Source organism: Erithacus rubecula (assembly GCF_903797595.1).
Source record: "Erithacus rubecula genome assembly, chromosome: 16".
In the NCBI taxonomy this organism is placed as follows: Eukaryota; Metazoa; Chordata; class Aves; order Passeriformes; family Muscicapidae; genus Erithacus; species Erithacus rubecula.
Window position 1 is genome coordinate 10,901,181 of NC_136668.1, and position 19,888 is coordinate 10,921,068.

The following is a 19,888-nucleotide window of genomic DNA, read 5'->3' on the forward strand; positions in this document are numbered from 1 at the left end:
CTCCTACTGAGGAGTTTAAATTAATTCAAAACATCTTGTAAATGGTCTTGTCTTTCTTTGCTTGTCTATTACTTATCCAGACTGAGTTTCATATTCTTCTTTCAGAGTACTAAATCATCCTTTGATTAATCCCATTTTTGCACTTGCTGCTTATGTCAGCCTTAATGTGCTGTAACTTTGCAAACAAATTTAATATTGACAGATGCCTCTTAGCACTTATATGGGAATTAAATATTTTGGTTTACTGATGAATGGTGGATTTACCATTTTTACAATGAAACCTAAAACTATTAGAAAACTTTGATTTCAAGCTTGGTTATAAATTCGAAATCAATCCAAATTCACCTCTAAAACTTCTTTATCCCTGAGGTCCTTGGTATTGAACAGAGGTGGCATAAAATTTCTGCTTCTGGGTTCTAGGGTGTGGGTTTTTTGTGACCTTATGTATATTCATGGTGCTCTACAGAGAGTGTTTTGAGGTCTGAAAGACACCATTTTATCCAGCTATTACTTTAGGTATATAAAAATTTTTAGACCTTTTCAGCCTTGTAAACTGCAAAGCCTGTCATCTTCCAATATAACTCCTGTCATGTGAGAGTGTTGGCATGTGAAAGGCTCCTGGCCCAGCTCTGCTGTCTTCATCATCAGGTAGTGATTTATTTCTCAAAGACTGTTTCTTAAATACAACATCCCTCACATTCCTTCCACAGTCCCTCTGCTTGGAGAAAGAGAAAAGCCTTGCAATTTTAGCACTCTGAAAAATGAAGAAGTATATTCTGCATATGAGTTGGATGAACATGATTTACCAAAAAAAACCCCCATGATTTAAAACAAAAAAAACCCACTATTAAAACACCAACCACAGAGCCTGTGCTGCCACCTACCCTTGGTTAATCTTTGTGTTTCCTGTAGGCTCTTTTTCCAAAGCTTGGGCTCTGTCCTGGGAATGGGAATGCCCTGCAGGTGATGTGATGGCCAAGGGGACCAGCCTTGGGAGTCACACACTTTACCATGGGAGAAATGCAAGATGCAGCTGCTTAGGGCAGATACTGGATGTTAGTTCTGTCTTTTGCATATGGGGGAAAGAGCAGAAAAATGAGAATCACAGAACCATGGAATTATTTAGGTTGGAAGAGACTTGGAGGATCTTTAAGTCCAGCTATTAACACAGGAGTGTCAAGTCCACTATAAGCCCTGGCTCCAGGTGCCACATCTGTACTTCCCTGAGCAGCCTGTTCCAAGGTTTGACAGCCTTTTTGGTGAAGAAGTTTTTCCTAACATCTAATCTAAAAATTCAGCAAGTGCTTGGAGTAAAATCTGTGCTTTCCGCTCTCCCTTTCTAAATTCTATTATTTACTGTATTTGAATTAAAATGCAAATGGTGCATTACTGTGCTTAGCTCTTGAAATAGTTTTACTCCCAAGAAAGTAAGCCTTTCTTTCCTGTTGGACTCGATGTATTATTTTGACTTTCTCCATTCTACACTCTACAATACTCATTAAATCATGCCAGAAAAGCACATGTTCAGAAATAAAACTTGAAAGAGAAATCCCTCCCACGGAACAAACTGTGCAAGAGTAGCCCTGAGTCTGCAGTGCCCATCCTGGGTGTGTGGTGTGAAGGTGCCTGTTGCATTTGAGGCTATAGGAGAGCAGCAAAAAGGATAATGCAACACAGTTCTTTGTGTAATGGAGAAGCAAAAGAGAGAAATTTATTTAAGGAAACACTACATTTATATAGGGTAGTACAGCATAGAAAAGGCTCATTGGTCCAAGAAGGCAACACCTCTTTGGAAACCTGCTTTCTGCATGTTCCTTACATATTCAGCAGGTGTTTAATCACTGTTATAATTTCTTGTCCTTGAGCATCCTGAGAAACCCAAGGCTGCTCTCTCCAGGGCTCCCCTGAACATTCTGGAAGCTGCTGCCCAGCAGCCCCCAGGGCACAGAGGGGTGAAAGGGGGACTGCCCACAGCCTTGGGAAGCAGCAGGCTGAGAGAGCTGCACTCAGGGCTCTGTAGAAATTTGCTGTATCATTCACAAAAACTCAATGTCCCCTGCCATTTCATGGACTGCTTCTTGTCAGGATTGTAAGTGATAGGGTAAAAGAAAAGAGCTGCTGGCCTGCTCATTAGCCAGGCAGGTTCTTCTCCACACATCCACTTAATTATTCGTACAGTGACAGTAAATCAGAAAACACATTAATAAAGGCTTAAAGACTCAGGGCCTACATCAAGGTGTGGCTCTGTGCTACCCTAAACTTAGGTAGATATTTTGATTTCATGTTTTTCAAAAAAACAGCTTAACTGTTCACCATATGCCAGGTATTCCTTTCCAGTTTTCTTGCCTCAAAAATCTCTAAAAATCTTTCACCTTCATTACAGGGAAATAACAGCAACCTGTGATCAACACACTCAGTGAAAAGAAATAACTTAAATGCATAAATTAGCTGCATCCAGTTACAGGTAGAAGAAACTCTTCTCATCCACAGATACCAGTGATGTCCACTGACTTTCTCATTACAGGATTATTTGGCTTCACACTTAATTTCAGTGGAAAATAGATTGTAATTTGTCCCCTGAGGTCCAGTAGGCTAGAGGTTAAATGCTGGGAAAAAGCAGACTGACCATATAATGAAATTCAAACCCAGAGGTGGCAACTACAGGAAAAGTTAAAGAGAATGAGTGTAGGAAAGAATTTAAAGTTGCTGTATTTATAGCACATCAAAAGAAAAGTGGTAAAATTGTACTTTGCAGGTGGAAGATTCAGAAAGTACCAGGGACACTGGGCAATTCCAAGGTCTGAATTCTCCACAGAGAGCTGCATAAGTGAAGAATTAATAATGTCTTCATTTTGAAAATAAGGGTCACAAATGCAGCAATAAAAGGGCAAAATACTAAATTTTACATAAACCAACTTAAAAGGAATAAAAAAAATATAAACTTGATGGTTAACACTGAAAAACTTGAACACACTTGGGATGCCAGGACCAAAAAGTAACAGCAAGTTGTACAAATGGGACTTCCATTTCAGCCAGGCAAAGATTTGGAAAACAAACAGATCAGTCCTACAAGGGGCATGAAGCAGGGGGGAAAAGCAAGTATAGGAATTAGTGGTGAGGGAAGGTTCCCTCTGTGACATTAGAGTGGATAAAATGATACTGAGGTCACCATGCTCAGTAAACAAACCTCCCTCACCTGAGGGGCAGCCAGCCCACAGAACCCACACCAGTGCACAACATCTCTCAGAAGCACACACAAGAAAAAAACAAGGTGCAAAGAGAAACTGATCTGTACTGTAAAATGACACCTTCAAAACAACATACTTGGGATGATTTTCACTGGTGGTTTTTGAGACTTCAAGAAGGAGAATTGGCATCTCTGTCTTTTCCTTGAGGGAAACACTTTAAAACTCTTTCTTTAAACAAAAACCAGTTACTTAGAAGAAAAAGCAGAAACATAAATGCTGAGATTCACAGTTACAACTCCAAGAACTCCAGATCTGAAGAAAGTATCAGACGTTTTGAGAGCTGGGAATAACTGAGAAGATCTATAACAGAAGCTGGGATTTAGATATGAGGAAGCAATGTGCTCTTCTGCACTTGAAGAGGATACTCTTCTTTTCAATGTTACAGTTTAATAGAACAGTGCTGAAAATAGCGTGTGAAATGTGGGCCTTTCATTTGCAGACTATTAAAACTGGGAACCCGCTGTGTCAAGACTCTGCAAACAAAGATGAGTTTAAAACACACTCAGATAAAGGAGCTAAAGGAACCAGATGTGATGTGTTAGAGAACTTACTGAAACTTTGCAAGAAAGAAAGAAAGCAATAAAGGGACAAGGTGATCCAAAAAAGGAGGGTGTGCACATCAGAGCAAGGTTGTGCAACCCCCTGCAAGACACTCAAGACCTGCTCCTGGTTCTGTTTTAATCAGACCCGGTGTGAGAAATGTCCTGGTGTGCCATTAAGCAATGGCATGACCTGCTTACAAAGCAACAGTCACCATAAATAAAAAGTACTCAGAAGTAGGTCGAATAAAACACTGGTGTGATCTCTGGAGAAAAGGTCCTGCTCCATGCAAGAGCTGGAATCTTCTGTAGCAAAAAGTAAACATGTAACTAATCTGAAATGTGGTAATGCCTTGCCATTTGAATTCACCCTTGCCACACCACCAAGGGGCAGCAAGCCCCTTGGTAAGTGAGCTGATAGCACTTTTTGAGGGACACACCTTTGGAAGCTAAGGAGGGACAGACTTTCTCAAAATAGATGTTCTGCTTACCCCAGAAATTAATTACGACCTTATCAAAATTAGTTCCTATATTTGGGTATTTCAAGATGTGAAGCAAGAGACACCAGGCACCTTTGCTTGCATGTAGAGAGTTTAATATTCTGGTTGGAAAATTAGTTTTTGTGTGGTCAAAGGGTATAGTACAGCTGAGACACGACTACAATGAGGACAATGCACCACAAGGTCAAATAGAACATAAAGAAATACTTATATTTTATCCAAAGGCCTATAACATACCACAAAGACACCAGTTTTGACTGCCTGAGGATACTCTGTCCAGATGGTGTCCACCTGTATGATGTAGGAAATTACTTGCTCTGCTCCCAGATAAAATATAGGTGAGATGATCCATGCACTGAAGATGCAAAGAAATAAAAATAGTATTTACTGATGACAGAGTCTCTTCTAAGGACAGCAGAGGATAATTTACTCCAGTTGGAGGCTGAATCATAGTGTTTACACTCTGTCTTTCACACCATAACTTTTAAAAGGGAAAGCCTGTGCAATTCACACAGCAGAAGGGACTGTCCAACCAGGCTTGTGCTGGCCAAGGAAATGAACAGCAGAAACCCAGAGAATGGGCTACAAAGCAAAGTCTCCATCCTGTGAAAACATGGACATGGTGGAGTAATAGGCATGAAAACTGCACCATTGCTTTGCCAGGCAATACAGGTCTTTCAAATGATGTGTGTAGATGGGGTTGTGCTAGAATTCACATTCATGCTTGGCTTACCCATATGAAAATTCCAGCTGAATTCAAAATTCCCTTGGTAAAGGGTTAATGGTGATCCCACTGATCATCTGCAGAGGAAGAGCTGCTGTTTCCTTAATGAGAATGGCTTTTACATTTTGTTCTATACTGTGACACAGAAATTTGCACTTCCTCTGCCGTTGTATTGCAGTTCTACTTATCAAAAAATCCCATGGTGAATTTTGCCATTACACTAAAAAATTGAGAAAGAGAAAAAAAAAAACAACCCACAGATGGCAACTTTGGTTTGATTTTGGTTTAATTTAATGAGAAAATGTTCCCAAATGAAAAGATTATATATGACCAATTTTGATCTCCTTAAAATGGAGCAACCCCATCATAATAGAAATGCTAAGAATTTAGCATACAGAAAAGGAATTACTGGAATTACTTGTAGCAGGCATCTGTTTTAACTGTCAGGCACTAGACCTGACCAGACTTTGAAGATAATATTGTGCTACCTTGAGCTCTGCTTTTTTGCTACATCACAAACCAGTGTAATCCAAAAACCAGATCAAAAAGAAACACGACTAAATTGTAAATCCATATGAAAGCAGGAGATGGATGTCTAAAAGGAAAAATAACACGGTTACATAAGCATGTCTGTCTTCTCCTGGTATATTCATTGTGAGCAGCTCCTTCACCCTCTTATCCAGGTAAATTCCATGTTCCACCTAAGGTGAGTTAGATTCACCTTCCACTCTGTGGGCAATCCCAAGAAAGCACCTCTGTCAGGACAGTATATAACAATATAACCTTAAAATTCACTGACTTCTGAGAGACCAAACTCATACTCAAAGTGAAGAAGAACTATACTAAACAAAGCTAGATTTCAGAAGGAGTCTAAATGCCTTTAGGAATGCAGGGAAGGTAGGAGGAGAAAGAGGAGAAAGATGGGCATTTCACATGGGTAGCTGGAATTGCTCCTAGGAAACACCATTGACTGGATCTGAACATGAGATTCTACATTTATACTTGAGAAATTAGATTATATTAATACAGCTTTGTGAAAAAGTTTTGTTCTCTCATTCAAAACAGGAAAGAAAATACCCATAATATAAATACCTAACAACATCTTGGGACAACTGACAGACGTGCACTTGTATTGACAGCAGCCAAAGCACCAGCCAGTCCCTGAGGATCCATGAGTGCTTGGGAATGGATCACCACAAACCCACCCAGGTGAACCCAGGGCTACAGATAATGTCACATTGGGCATGAGGCAAAAAAGCACTGCTGGTGTTCCAAGCATTTCTAGAAGAAACAGAGTCTGGGCAAGCAGCCAGCAGGCTGCTCTCTCACAGTTTGGGAGGGTTAGCACAGAGCACAGGGAAGACTGAAATGTTGTAGAGCAAACCCTGCCTGGTTCATCACAGGAGAAACAAGTCCACTGCACTTGTAAGGAGTCTGTCTTGGTAACCCCAACCATGTGATGCTTACAGCTCATTTAGAAAACAATCACCCAGAGATAGCTTGAAAAGCTCAGTTTCTACATATCTGCTTCTAATAACTTTCCATTTTAATGACAATACTGTGAAATTCTTGGACATCTGATCTTCTGGCTTTAAAAAAGGAAGATTATACAAATTGAGCCAAACTAGGACAACATGATGTGTTACTGAAACTGATGTTCCTTCCTTTGCTTCAGTGGGTGCAATCAGACCACATTGATTGTTCATCATGGAGTAGTGATCCTCAGTCTTCTCAGTCCTGTCAGTACATCTGACTCTGCACTGCAGCCTAAGTTAATCATTTGTTCATTATCCACTTCAGGTGTGGTGTTCATGTTGTGTTTTTCCTGTCTGAGCACACATTCTAGCTCACAAACTACTAATGTCATGAGGAGACTGGGAGAGAGTTTATGCCTCTGAATTTCCACAAACAAAGAATGCCATCCTGTCAACATGAAGAAGACATTTTTGACACATCTGCCTCAAGCACTGCAGAATTATTTATCAAAAATCTATATGGATAAACAGTTCTTCTACAATGGCAGGTTCATATGCTGAGGTGAAGAAGGACAGTTCCCATAGTTAGGCAGTAATCTGGAAGGATTAATATAATCCTAACTTTTTGTTGTTTTATAGCATTTTTTAAAGCCTCCAACCACTTCTCCTTCACAAGCCTTGGAGAGGACAGCCAGCTCCCTCATCCTCCAACTGCATCCACAAGTAAAAATCTGGCCAAGTACCAAGAACAAACTCAAAGTACATCTTCCACCACAGCCTGCAGCCAGGAGAACTGACCATGCTTGCTCTGTCCACTCAGTGGAGACTTAGTTTGAATGCTATCAGGCCAACCAAGATGATAACAAGTTGTCCAAAATGATTTTAAGTGGGAAAGCTTTCACAGTGCTTTTTTTTTTTTTTTTTTTTTTTTTTTACTATGGTAAAAATCACATTCATAATTCAGAAAGCTGTTAAAAATCTATTGATTAGCTTAACTTTGAGTCTTCACCCACAGTTTTTAGTGATCCACTCCATGCAATCAGGTGACAACACACCTAGATTGCATGCTTCAGAAGCTCTCTCCATCTGCCTCAAAATCAAGATTTGATTTCTAGGTCAATAAATGTTTTGTTTACTTCTGATACAGGAAACCAAGAGTACCCTAACTAATGTGTATCTCCTCAGTCAGGGCAGCAGATCTTTATCATTTATAGTATGGTTCAAAAGTCCCTTCACACATTTGCTATTTTCATTTAAATTCCTTCCAACAACTTCTCATTTGGCACTACCAAATCCACCAGCCAGACTCTTCTAAGACAAAAATTGGAAAATAAGACATAGTTGGCAGTGCAGTGCAAACCAGAAGGGATGATCAAAGGAAATAACATCAGAAGTTGGCAAGGTGGCAGATGCATTGGCTGGCTTAAACCAGATTCAATCAACAAAAGTTTGCAGTGTAAAAATCAAAGTAGGGCACTTCAAGACCAGTATTGCTTCAGCCCTGATGTTTCATGCAAAAGACAGGAGACCATGAGAAGCATAGAGAGATGTCAAACCACTTTCAAAAGCAAGCACTTCAAAAATAAATACTAGGAATTAAATTAATCAAGTTTATAATGTAAAATTCTAACACTTATCAGTTGAAAACTCAGTTGTAAGAGAAGTCCACCGTCCCTATCTCCAGAATAACCTAGAAAAGATGGAAAAGCTTGGGTCCACTGAAGAAAATTAGGTGTGAAGTAAGAAACAGACATAGAAAAACAGTTGAGAATAGCCTTGTCCATGTGTTTATTCACATCCAAATATCAAATAACCCCAGGAAAGCATACAGCCCAATTGTCTCTTGTCTTGCTGGCAACACATTGCTCCAAGGACTCTTCAATATTCCTTGCAAAAAACAAGAAATAAAAGGTAAAGGGAGAGACAGTTACAAGCAGTATTAACTTCTGCTATACTTGCTTATTTCTGTCCACATAGCAATGGCTTTTGAAGAAAAAATGATATAATTCCTTCGAGTTTATGTAATTCTGTTGATAATCTGTTTTATACATTCACGCCACAAGAAAGAAAGAAATTGAGGTGGCGGGAAAGGGTAGAAATGGAACATGGTACCCAAGGGACTGGAGTTCAATTTGTTGTTCCAAAACAGATTTACTGCACAATCTCAGGGAAATCTTTACAGCCTAAAGGTATTGAGGCAATGCAGGAAGGCTTCAGTGACCTGGGCAAAAAAAAAAAAACTCTGCCCTGCAACATCTACCATGTAGATACACCCTGGAGGAAGCAGTAATCCATTTCCAAATGCATTAGCAGAACCACAGAAATTGTAATAATTCCATGTGAAAATCATACAGATTACAATGTGGCACCTCCCAGCCCAGACCAACTCTCCAGCTTCTTCTAATGAAAGCAAGAACTCTGGAAAAAGTAGGCACAAGGGTTGGGCCATGGTTGGAAATTACAATTCCTTTGGTAGCTTTCTGGATTCCAGTCATTTATGAGTGTATTTATAAATGTGCAAATAGCAGTAATTTATCAAGCCTTTTCATTTATATTTTCATTTTATAAACCATTCTCATTCTTTGCCATGTTTACATGCAACACGAGGCCTTGGACCTTTAGGGTCTCATCCGGAGTATGGGTTTCACTTCTATGTTATCATAACTCTTTTTTCTAAATATTAGAAACCCACACGGAACCAAACACTGAAAGGAAGCAGGAACAAGCTCCCCTTTGCCCTTACAGTCAACACCTGTGCTGAGGAGAGGAGCACAAGGCAAGGAGGAGCCATGAACAGGATCTTCCTCCACCTTTCAGCACAGATGAAAAACAAAGAGCTTTGGCTCTGCCCTAGTTCTAAAAGTAAAGAGCGAGTAAATTTGCCTTACACAAAATGATCTGTGTTAGACACAGGGAGAGCACAGAACTTTTGCTTCCCCCCCGAGGCAGAACTGCAGGCTCACACTCTGCTCTCTGAACAGCTTTCCCTGCTCAGTCCTGGTGCTTCTCTTACCCTCAGCCAGCTGTCCACATCAAACAACTGCAACATTAAAACCTGCTTCTCAAAACAGGAATGCACATGGCTAGGAGAAACCACAGGAAAGGAAAGACTAAGGGGAAAAGAATTTGATTCCCTTCCATTCTCAGATAGCCAACATACTATCTCCATACATGTCATTTTCCTGGCACAGCAAATGAACAACTTCCTATGACTAAATAAATAGAAATACAACTGACTCCTACTGGCCCTTTATGCAGAGGCAGAATGAATTACAATTAAGCAATCTCAAAATTACAAACTTTAAAGGCCATAGCAAGGAAATACAGGCTGGATAAACTGGTCATTATGATAAAAAATATAGCCCTCTTCTCAATAAACAAATTGCTGTGCAGTAATTACTGCTCAAATGACAGTGTGACAGTTTAGGATGTCAGGGATGGACAGTGATAATCTGAGTGCTTAACATGCACTCCAGAACAGAAAGCTGCAGCCAGTTTTAAAACACACAGCTTTGACAAATGTATCACAGGGGGCTGTTTTGCTCATAAAACTCAAAGTCTTCTGCAACTTTTCATCAATCACTTGATTAGGCAATGAAACTCACCAAGTGAAATATCCAAGAAAACAGACTCTGAATAAATTAAAATTTTCCAGGACAAAACCATATTTTACCTATCAATTTTTTTTTCCAGGGTAGTCCAGCCCATTATTTGGGATTAACTCTTTCTAACAGTTACCTTTGGAGGCTGAAAGTGAGAAGTGGAAGAAGATGCTGAGAACTTGGCATTTAACCTTCTGGTTTAGAGCATCAGACCCTTCAAGTAACTTTACCACAAATCAACATAAATGCTGGTTTCAGCTGTTCCAGAGCAGCTACCTCAGAGCATGTACTCAAACTTCTAGTGCCACTGTCTGTAAAGCAGCTCGTGGTGCAGCGCAGCTATTCCCACACAAGGGAACATTAGTTAATTTGCATTCACAGTTACCATATGAGGTGTGAGTTTCTGACAGTCCACACATTTTATATCTGAAGACTGTAGGAAATTAATACCATTATCTTTGATATAGTAACAAAAGTAACTTACCAGTCCATCGCAATTGCTGATAGCTACTGAAGCATTTGGCAGGTCAGTGATATCCCCAACATAGAGGCAATTCCCATAGAGAGGTTCAATATGAGTCTCCTCAGAGTCCTCCTGCCACTCAACTGTTGCTCCAGGGGCCACGAGCCTGGAGTTTGGCCGTAACCTGAAGTGAAACTCTCTTCCAAAAACAGTGACATTGTAAAATATCTGCTCATTTGCTGCTTCATGTTGCAAGTCCTCCACAGCTCTCCTGAAGCGTGCTTTTGGCGGTCCAGACACCAAGTGGGACAGGAACCTGCCCTCTGAATCGGTGCTTGTGGGGATGACAAGGCTGTACTCCTCTAGATTCCTCAGGATTGAATCTTTACAGGGAGAAAGCAAGAGAGGACAGAGATACTAGAACTAAACATATCCTGATGCCGCGGGATTTTTATTCCATTATTCATTAGCACAGCAGACACTTACATAAGGCAGATGGACACTGCACTCTTTGCAGGCACTTGGTTCACCTGCATGAAGTGTGCAGAGTTCACTCAAACTTGCCTTTTCTTCCCTAAAATACCAGATGGCAGCGTGAGCCTTCCCCCCTGCCAGAACTCCGTTCTCCTGCCCCTGCAGCGAGGTCCCGCTCCCCTCCGCCCACCCAGCCCGGACCCCGCAGCCCTGCACAGCCGCTCAGTGACCGGGTCGCCTCGGGGGCTCTGGGGCTTTCCCGGGTGGCCAGCGTTGAAGAGAGGGCTTTGATTCACTTCGGGACTGCTCGAGGGGCAGGGGTAAAGGCTGGCTTTGCAGGTGGTAAGCCCGCAAGGCAAAGGCACGTCCCTCAAACTACCCCCGGTGCGGCGGATTTGAGTGGAGCGGTGATGGGGACACCGCGGGCAGAGATCGGGAGCGGTCTCATTGGGCAGCCCGGGAGTTTTGGACGGAGGCGATGGCCCGGGCAGGAGGAGGAGGAGGAGGCAGACGGGCTGCCATGTGTTTCAGCCCGCACGGGGAACCCCAGGCACCGCTCCCTGCCCGCCGGGGCTCGCCCGCTCCGCGGGCAGCGGCGCAGCGCTGTCACTGCCGGGCGCTCCCGCGTCCCTTCCCCGCCGGCCGCTCGGCTGCCCCGTCCCCGCCTGCCGCTCGCAGGAAACAACTGGAAACCCGGCAAAAGTAGCCGCAGAAGAAGTTCAAGGGGAGCCGAAAGCCGCGGGGCGACGAGCCGCTACTTGGGACGGGCGGGCTGCGGGCAGCGTCCGGCGGCGGCGGGGCAGGGCGAGCAGCCCCAAGGCGTCCCGGCCGAGACCTACCTCTGTCCCCGGGGCGCCGCAGGGCGCCGGCGGGCAGGGCGAGCGCGCAGCAGAGCAGGACGCAGGCGATGCCCGCGGGAGGCTCCATCGCGGCGGTCCCGGGCTGCCCGCAGCCGGGGCGGGCCAGGCGGCAGCCCCGCTCCGCGCCGCTCCGCGCCGCTCAGCGCTGCCCCGCGCCCCGCCGCCCGCGCATTCGCCCAGCCGCAGCCGCAGCGGCAGTGGCGGCCGCGCTCCCGGCTCGCAGCGAAGCAGAGACACCAGGAGGCGGCGGGGGTATAGTACTGGAAGCACAGGGCGTGCGGAGTGAAGTCAGGCTGATTGACAGAGGCGCTGCCACACGGCGCAGCCGGGCCGCGGGGAGCGGGGACGGGCCGCGGGCAGCGGGGACGGGACCGCCCGCCCCGCCGGGAGCCCCCGCGCCGCCCCCGCCGCGCCCCGGGCAGCCCCGGCCGGCAGCGCCCGCCCCGCGCCGCGCCCCGCTCCGGGACGGGCCCGCCGAGGGGACGGCAGCTGGCAGAGCCCGCGGGACGGCGGAAAGAAACGCCCCGAGTCCCGCCCGGGAGCCCCCGGGAGCCGGGGCAGCGTCCCCATCCCGAGCCCCGCGGGCCGCGCCGTCCCGGCTCTGCATCCCTAACGGAGCGACCAGGGACACACCAGGCTGGCAAACTTAACCTCGGCATGAGCTTGTTGCAGCCTTGGTTTCCAGTTGAGAGCAGGGACCCAAATGGAAAAAGTGCCACCAGCAGAGGCAAATCACGGTCACAGACCTTCATCTGATCCAATAAATTACTCTAAGCAGCCATTTCACAGGAAAAGTTGTTTGGATTATTTGCTAATAAGACTGAAATTGCTTCTTGTAATCTTATATTAAATGTCTGCAATCAGAGAGATAGATCCTGAAAGTCTTTAGGAATACTATAAATACAATATAGAAGAAGGATTTTTAAATAATTAAATAATCAAGAGTGGCCTTTATGGTAAAAAACAAGTTATATTTGTTTCCATATGGCCAGGATATATGCCATACTGCTTATTCCCTTCAAATAATGTATCTGTTTACTCAGCTTTTACATTACTGGGATCATCTTCTGTTTTCACCACTTTACTCTTTAACCTTGCAGAATCCTATTGGCCCTTCTTGTGCTCCCTCTGGCCCTGCCAGCCCACAGCCCTGCCAGCCCAGGATGATTCTCACTGTATCTGCATGTGTTAGACCTCTCTGGAAAGCTGCAGGCAATGGCTTCCTGCAGGAAGCTGGTCTTCTGCCAAGGAATTTTCCTGGGTATCCTTGACTATTCTTGCTCCTTTATGACTAAGGGTCCAGTTATTACCTTCCACCCCTATATTATGGATACAAATGAAAGGTATAGAAGAAAAATAAAAGCAAGCCAGCCCTGCTCCCAGCCCAAGAAGAGATTTTATGGACCCAACCCCTGATCAGTTATGGCAGTATATGATTTCTGCTTGCTTGGTTTGAAGTTCTGGCTTGGCTTTCCCATTTTTTAGGCTAAAGATATAAAGGAAAAGATTATTTCAAATTATGAGGTAGATCAACTTGTACATTGAATTCAAACATGCCTTTTCTTATCTTTTCAAATGACCCCTTTTTGGAATTACTGTCTGCACCAGATTTCTCTTAGCTCTTCCTTTTGGTTTGGCTTTTTTTTTTTTTTTTGGTTTGGTTTGGGTTTGGGTCCATATTGAGCAGCTTCTCTTATTTAAAATCTCATATGCTTTCATCAGTACACAGCTGGTAAAGTTCCAACTCCATTTTTATTGGACTTGTATTTTAAGCTGATGATGTGGCTTTTTTATGTTTCATCCATCCCATCCTGCTCAAATTGAAATAACTTCTGCACATAAACTTGAAAGGGAGAGGGGTTGGCCCTCTATATTTGAAATCAAAGTTTTTATTTGTATGTGATTCATCCAACAAAAAAAGAGACAGAGTAGATTATACAAATACAAAACAACCCAGCCATTAGTTCTACTAATTAAGATGGATTTTTACTCTTAAAAATACTGGAGGTTAGAAAATGTGCTTTAATATGGATAACAGCTGTACTGCAGAGTAATGATATAAACAAAAAAATCAGTAACTGCCTTCATGCAGTTTATTTCTATACAGAAACCAAGCTCTATGCGCACATGTTGTCACCTTATCACATGGAGACAAAAGCTCCATGGGCTCCAGGGCTTGGGGGAACTCTTTTACAACCTCCTCTAAAATTTTAAACAAAACCAAACTAAGAACCAGTGTCAAACAGTGGAGCCAGATCTGCAGTTGGTAAGAACTGCTTCCACTGCACTCTCTGGAATAAATCCTGATGCCCACTGAAGTGGGAGTTTTGCCATTGACTTCAGCAGAGCCAAGATCTTCTGCAATAAATTCTCAGTGAGATTTAGACCAACTGAGGATATGCCACATGGCACAGCAGTGGGCCTGTTATCCTTCCACAGGAAAAGTGGATGCACGTTTGACCCTGAGGAGGTGACCCAAAGCGTGCCAACCACCACAGAGCCCAGAGCAGTGAAATTCAAGAAAAGTCCTGCCACATCCCTGCCACTATGCCACTGTAGCAGAGAAATTCAGGGAAATATCCTCCTCAAAACTAGTTCTTCATTTCTTAAACTGGGATTCTTGCCACAGACAGATGAGGTTGTGGCCTGGGTTTCCTTAGTGGGGCATTTCCATGGCTGTCTCCAGAATGATGCTTTTATACATTTTAAAATCAACTAGAAAAAAGTCAGTGTGGTATGTATGGACTGCTATATTAATTATAGTCCACAACCCTCTAAATTAATTGGTGTGAATGAAGTCACACCATATTTATTTCACTGGAATGAAGGGAGAAGGACTAGATACTGCAACTGTACTTGGATAATTCAGTCTGAGATTATGGCTGTGCTGCTGCCAGCCATGACTACAGTAACACAGATGTTTGCCTTCACTGGATACAGGCATACAGAAAGGAGAAAATGATGCTCTGGGTGTCCTGAATGAATGCCCAGAATGAAGAAAAGGTGTTCCAGCAGTTGAAACACCTGAATTAGTTTTAAAGAAGCCAGCAGAGGTATGAACAGCTCTGTAACTGAACAGATATGGGGTTCAGCACAAATTGTGGAGTATTTATTGGATTTACACATTTTCTAATCCACACCAAGTTTGTGCTATCTGCTCCTGTTCCAGCTAGAGTACATCTGCACAAACTGCAGCCAGACTTTCCCTTGGAGATGTTCTCACAACATTTAATTTTGCTTAGGAAAATTAATAGATCCTAAGCTTAATAACCAATACTGATCTGAAGGTGTTTTTAGCACATATAACTGTACATTGCAATGAGAAATTTACTGTATCTAGAATTTCTAAGATCTCTTGCTGTTTTCAAGGGAAAAATCTCTCATTTCCTTTTATTAGTGGGGCTGTAAGGGGAGATGCAGAACTGCAGCACTGTGCCTTCTGCAAAGGGCACACCAACACATAAGCAGGTAATTTTGGGTCTGCTTATGGCTCAAAGCAGTCCAAGCTCTCAGGTGAAAGGTTCCCCAAAAGGGGAATTCTCATTCCTGACCTCGTGGTGGGGAGGATGGTGCCTGTCTGCACAAGGACTGTGTTTTGCAGGGTGTTTCTCTCGTGTTTCTCATGCAGATGATTATCTTTGCTCCCACCCTTGACTGCCGTGCTCACTTTGTGGCTATGCAACCTCAAAAAGCTTAATAGAAAGGAAGAAAAATTAAAACAGTGTGCCAATTCATTTCCTTCACACTTGATATTTCCAAGCTTCATATTGTTGGGACCCTTTTGCCATTATGCAGCACTATGATGTATTACCTAAGAAAAAAAGCACGTATTTAATGCTGATTTTGAAGCATTGCAAGCTAAAGAGCAGTAATTAAAATTTGAACAGTCCTACCTTCCCCCCCTTTTACTTTAGTAGGGTAAAAAATTAATCCATCGCACAAAAAATAGGTAAATTGAACTATTAATAAATTATCAAATTATTCAGCACTTGCTAATAATTTCACTTCTACTTTTTTTTAACAAGGTGCCAATGAAATATTCTAAGATAAGTGAAGTAAAAATTAACCAAATTGAAGCAGTAATACCCAGACCAGTCCCTTAGATTCTTGGAGTGAGAAATCAGGTAATATCAAAAAAGATATAACATCTTTAACTAATAAAATCCTGCCTTCAGCAGTAAACTACTGACTGGAGGTATAAGAGCAGGGCATCCCCTCTGCCTGTCCATGCTGGGATTTCTGAGATCCAGCTCCTGAGCCCTTCCCAGGCATGCTCAGCATGCCCAGGCTCCTTGGGGGACAACGATTCTGCTGAGCCAGGAGCAGCATGGAACATACCCCAAAATTTCAGGGGCTTTACCTGGAAGAACTTGGGCAGTTTTACATGTTGAAGCCTGTCACTGTTGGACCATGGGACTTAGCTCTCACTTTAGCTGTCGAAGATTCAAGTGTCCATTCTTCCAGGACAGAGCAGAGCAGCCTTCAGCAGCCTGGCACAGCAAAAAGGTCACACTGCCTGCAATTCTCTCAGGCCAGGAGATTCTCACACAGGGACCAGCTGTGGGCACCTTCTCAGGTCTGTGCTCATTGATAAATCAGCTGCAAATTCCTTCTGTGCTGACCCAGGGCTGCTGCCTGACCTCAGCCTTGCATCTGAACTGTTCACACACACAAGTTTGCACTCAGATCCAGGGAAGGAAGTAACAGTATTGCAGGGATGGATCCAAGTTTCCTTCAACACCTTCAGCATTTGATTCAGTGACTTTGTCCTGATTTTGTGGCCTGTGGTAGATGTTCCATCTTAATTCCCCTTTATGTATTATGCTGACAGAGAAAAGGCAAAATTTCATCGTTTACCACTTCTTCCACTACCCATCTGTATTTATCAGCTAGTGTAATTGTCTTTTGATAAATAGTACAATCCCTCCCCTATGTTTTCACCTTGATTCTTTCTGTTCAGATTTATTGCCTCACTATTAATATTCCAGCCATGTGATTTATCCCAGCATGTTCCCAGAATACTTGCCTTCTCTATATAAATATTTGAATGATCCTAATTTCAACTAATTAGTACTGGGACATTTGATTTCCCTCCTGAAGAATTCTCATTTGCTACTAACCAGTTCCTTCCCAGTATGAGACACCTATTTTAAGGGGAGAGAACAGAGCCACTGAATGAACAACACTTTTTCAATACTGTTCTACTCTTCTTCATATTGCTCATGTCAATCTGATGCCAAAATAACTCTCCTAGGTCAAAAATCTCAAAATCATCAAGTACACAGGCTGTGACAATAAAGCATTCCTATCCTGCCCATCAACATGCTTCCAACCTTACAGAAATACAGGCCTTATTTAACATCTTATTATGGAACAAATTGGGACAAGTCACTAAGTTCAGATTTGTGGAAGATCTGGGAAATATAATAAAGTTTGATGGCCCTCAGATCTGTCAGCTTTACCTCTAAAGGAAGTTAGGCCCCAAACAAGGATTTGAAAGTTTTTCCCCTTGTGCAAATCCTGCCATATATAATTTTCTCTGAAAAACATTCAGCAGCTTTGGCCAAAATATGTTGGCTTTGTGCACCATGACTTTTTAAAAAGAGAAGGATCAACATCTTCCTGAGGAAACATTTCTGGAAGAAAAACATGTTTCTAGTCAACATACTAACTTATTGTTGAGAAACAATTTCGATGGACCAGTTTCAACCAACCATACTTACAAATTTTTCTGCTAGAAAGAAATCATTTCAGAAGCATTTCAGCCATGCAGATTTCTTCACTCTCCAGAAAAACCACACCACTCATTCTCACTGATTCACCCACTGCTGATATTAATCGGTCATTTGTTCAGTTTAAGCATTGTATTTTTGTGTCAAGATGCACATAAAGAGTATCTATTAAGAGAAAAAGTTAAAGTATTCCTAATATCTAGTAGCAAATGCCTCTGAAATATTTATTAATAAATCTGAGTACAACCAAAAAGCAAGACTATTCCTAAAACAGAGAAATTTTGAAAATCAAAATTTATCAATATGTTTGGATTCAATTCTCTCTTCAAATAAAACAAACTTTACTTTCCTATTGCCTGCTTCACAGCTGCAACTCTGATAATAGGACCTCTTAGTAATTTATATCTCCACTAAAAACAAATACCTATTTAAAATAAACTGGGAGATTTTCCAGTTTCAGAATCATTATTTGTATATTTGTATTGAAGTAATGCCTGGAAGGCCCAGCTGAGACTGAGGTCTATTGAGTTAGTAAGACAGTGAAGAAAGTGACCTCCCTAATTACAAAATTCAATATAGCATTTCAGTGAGACAAGTACAAAAAGAAGGATTTCCATCCCAAAATCCCAACAGGGTTGGATAATATTTTAAAAAATCATCTCTGCAGTCCTTATCTATTACTCGTAGGCACAACTTTTCAAATAGTATTTATTCTTTACATTTGCAAACAGTTTATCTGAATAATTTTATCCTTTAACAACAGAAGTCTTAAGCTAATTCCCTTCTCACCGCCTACTCCATCTCCTCGAGAGATGCCGCGCGTTTGCAACTCAGCCTCTTTTATTTTTTTCCCCCTTAATCATGCTTGCTGGGAGCCATAAAGCTGCAAGGGTGAAAACCGTAAATAATTGCATCTTCAGAGATGAGTTGAAGCTTTGAGCAGTGGCAGAAATACTGAATTCATATGCTCCACCACGCTTCATCAGAAAAGGCCTTACAAATTAGAGTAGGGAAAACTTACTACTACCCAAGACCCTTTATTTTAAGAGGTTTTTCATCAGTCACAGAAATGATAGAATTTCTGTAGCTGCTGTTTCAGTATATAAGTATCACAGAAGGAAGAGCACAGCAGATTACTGGGATCTTATCCAATATGGAATATCTGCAGCCTCAAGTCAAACAAGCTCAGAAGGTTCATGGAATTCAACTCAGTGAGAACTGCCAACTCAGGGGGAAGGTCACAGTCACAGTGCCTGAAGGATAAAGGAAAACAATTCTCAGGCTGTTGGGAAATGGGAACCTTTTGGGAATGTGCATTTTCTACCTTACAAAAAGAGAGTTATGTTAAGATTGTGAATTTTGCACTTCCTCTTGCTCCAGTCTCCAAGCCTGCCAAATGATGTGGCACTGCACATGGAAGCTCTACCTAATCCTTCACTCATTCACATGAGGAAATGAGGGCAGGAATTCTTTAGCAAACCACTTGCATCATTTGTCACTAAGAAAAATTTGAGACAAGGACTAAGAATAGAATAATTCCTGTTCATTTTTATCATGCAGGAATTGATTCCTATCCCTGACTTCTATTTAATCCCTGAAAAGAACTTACTTGAGTGTGAACTGGTACTCCTAAGAGTGAACTATAAATTGTGTCACACTAGCATCAAAGGAAAACAGCATGGAAAATCTCTAGTAAGCCCAAGGCTATTATTGAAATACATGCAGTAAAACAACACAATGTTTCTGGCTGATCTTCAGCTTATTCTTCAAATGACGTGTCAGGGTCTAGCCTAATATGAAGAGCTTTGACTTGGGTAAGCCTGCTCTATGTTACACAAAAAGAATTGCTACAGCTTCAGAATGTCCAGTTTAGTGGAAATAATAGTAGACCAAGCTCACAGAAATGGAAATTTAAGAAAACACATTCAGAAAGTATAATAAGAAATCATTTTCACCTGAAAATTCAAAGCTGCAGAAAGCTGTCTTGGTGCAGTAAGTGCAAATCACACATTAGGCATTTCAGTGCCCCAGGGCAACAAAGGGAAAATCTTAATGTTTCTAATGACCTTCTTCATTTCACAAATATAATAAAATCACTTTCAAATGGACACCTTATGTTTAGAAAATTTATAACTGGCTTTTGCTCCACATTCAACCAATGGTTGACAAGCAGACTGCAGCACTCAGTCCATGACCTGAAAGCTTGTTAGCAGCCTTCCTTGTTCTTTGGTCCTTTCTATTGATTTCAGAGTATCACAGGGAGTATCTTAT

General features: G+C 42.3%; 1 protein-coding gene across 1 annotated transcript in view; it reads right to left on the reverse strand.

Annotated features, from left to right (window-relative positions):
* ADAMTS2 (ADAM metallopeptidase with thrombospondin type 1 motif 2) overlaps positions 1–12,057 on the reverse strand; it is a gene marked incomplete at its 5' end in the record, with an annotated part of 171,886 nt that extends 159,829 nt beyond the window's left edge. Inside the window, 4 exon segments of the mRNA XM_079320047.1 lie at positions 10,573–10,934; positions 11,865–11,965; positions 11,967–12,027; positions 12,030–12,057. Of these exon segments, the coding sequence (XP_079176173.1) occupies positions 10,573–10,934; positions 11,865–11,965; positions 11,967–12,027; positions 12,030–12,057 (552 nt within the window).
* Between the last annotated feature and the right edge of the window lie 7,831 nt (positions 12,058–19,888).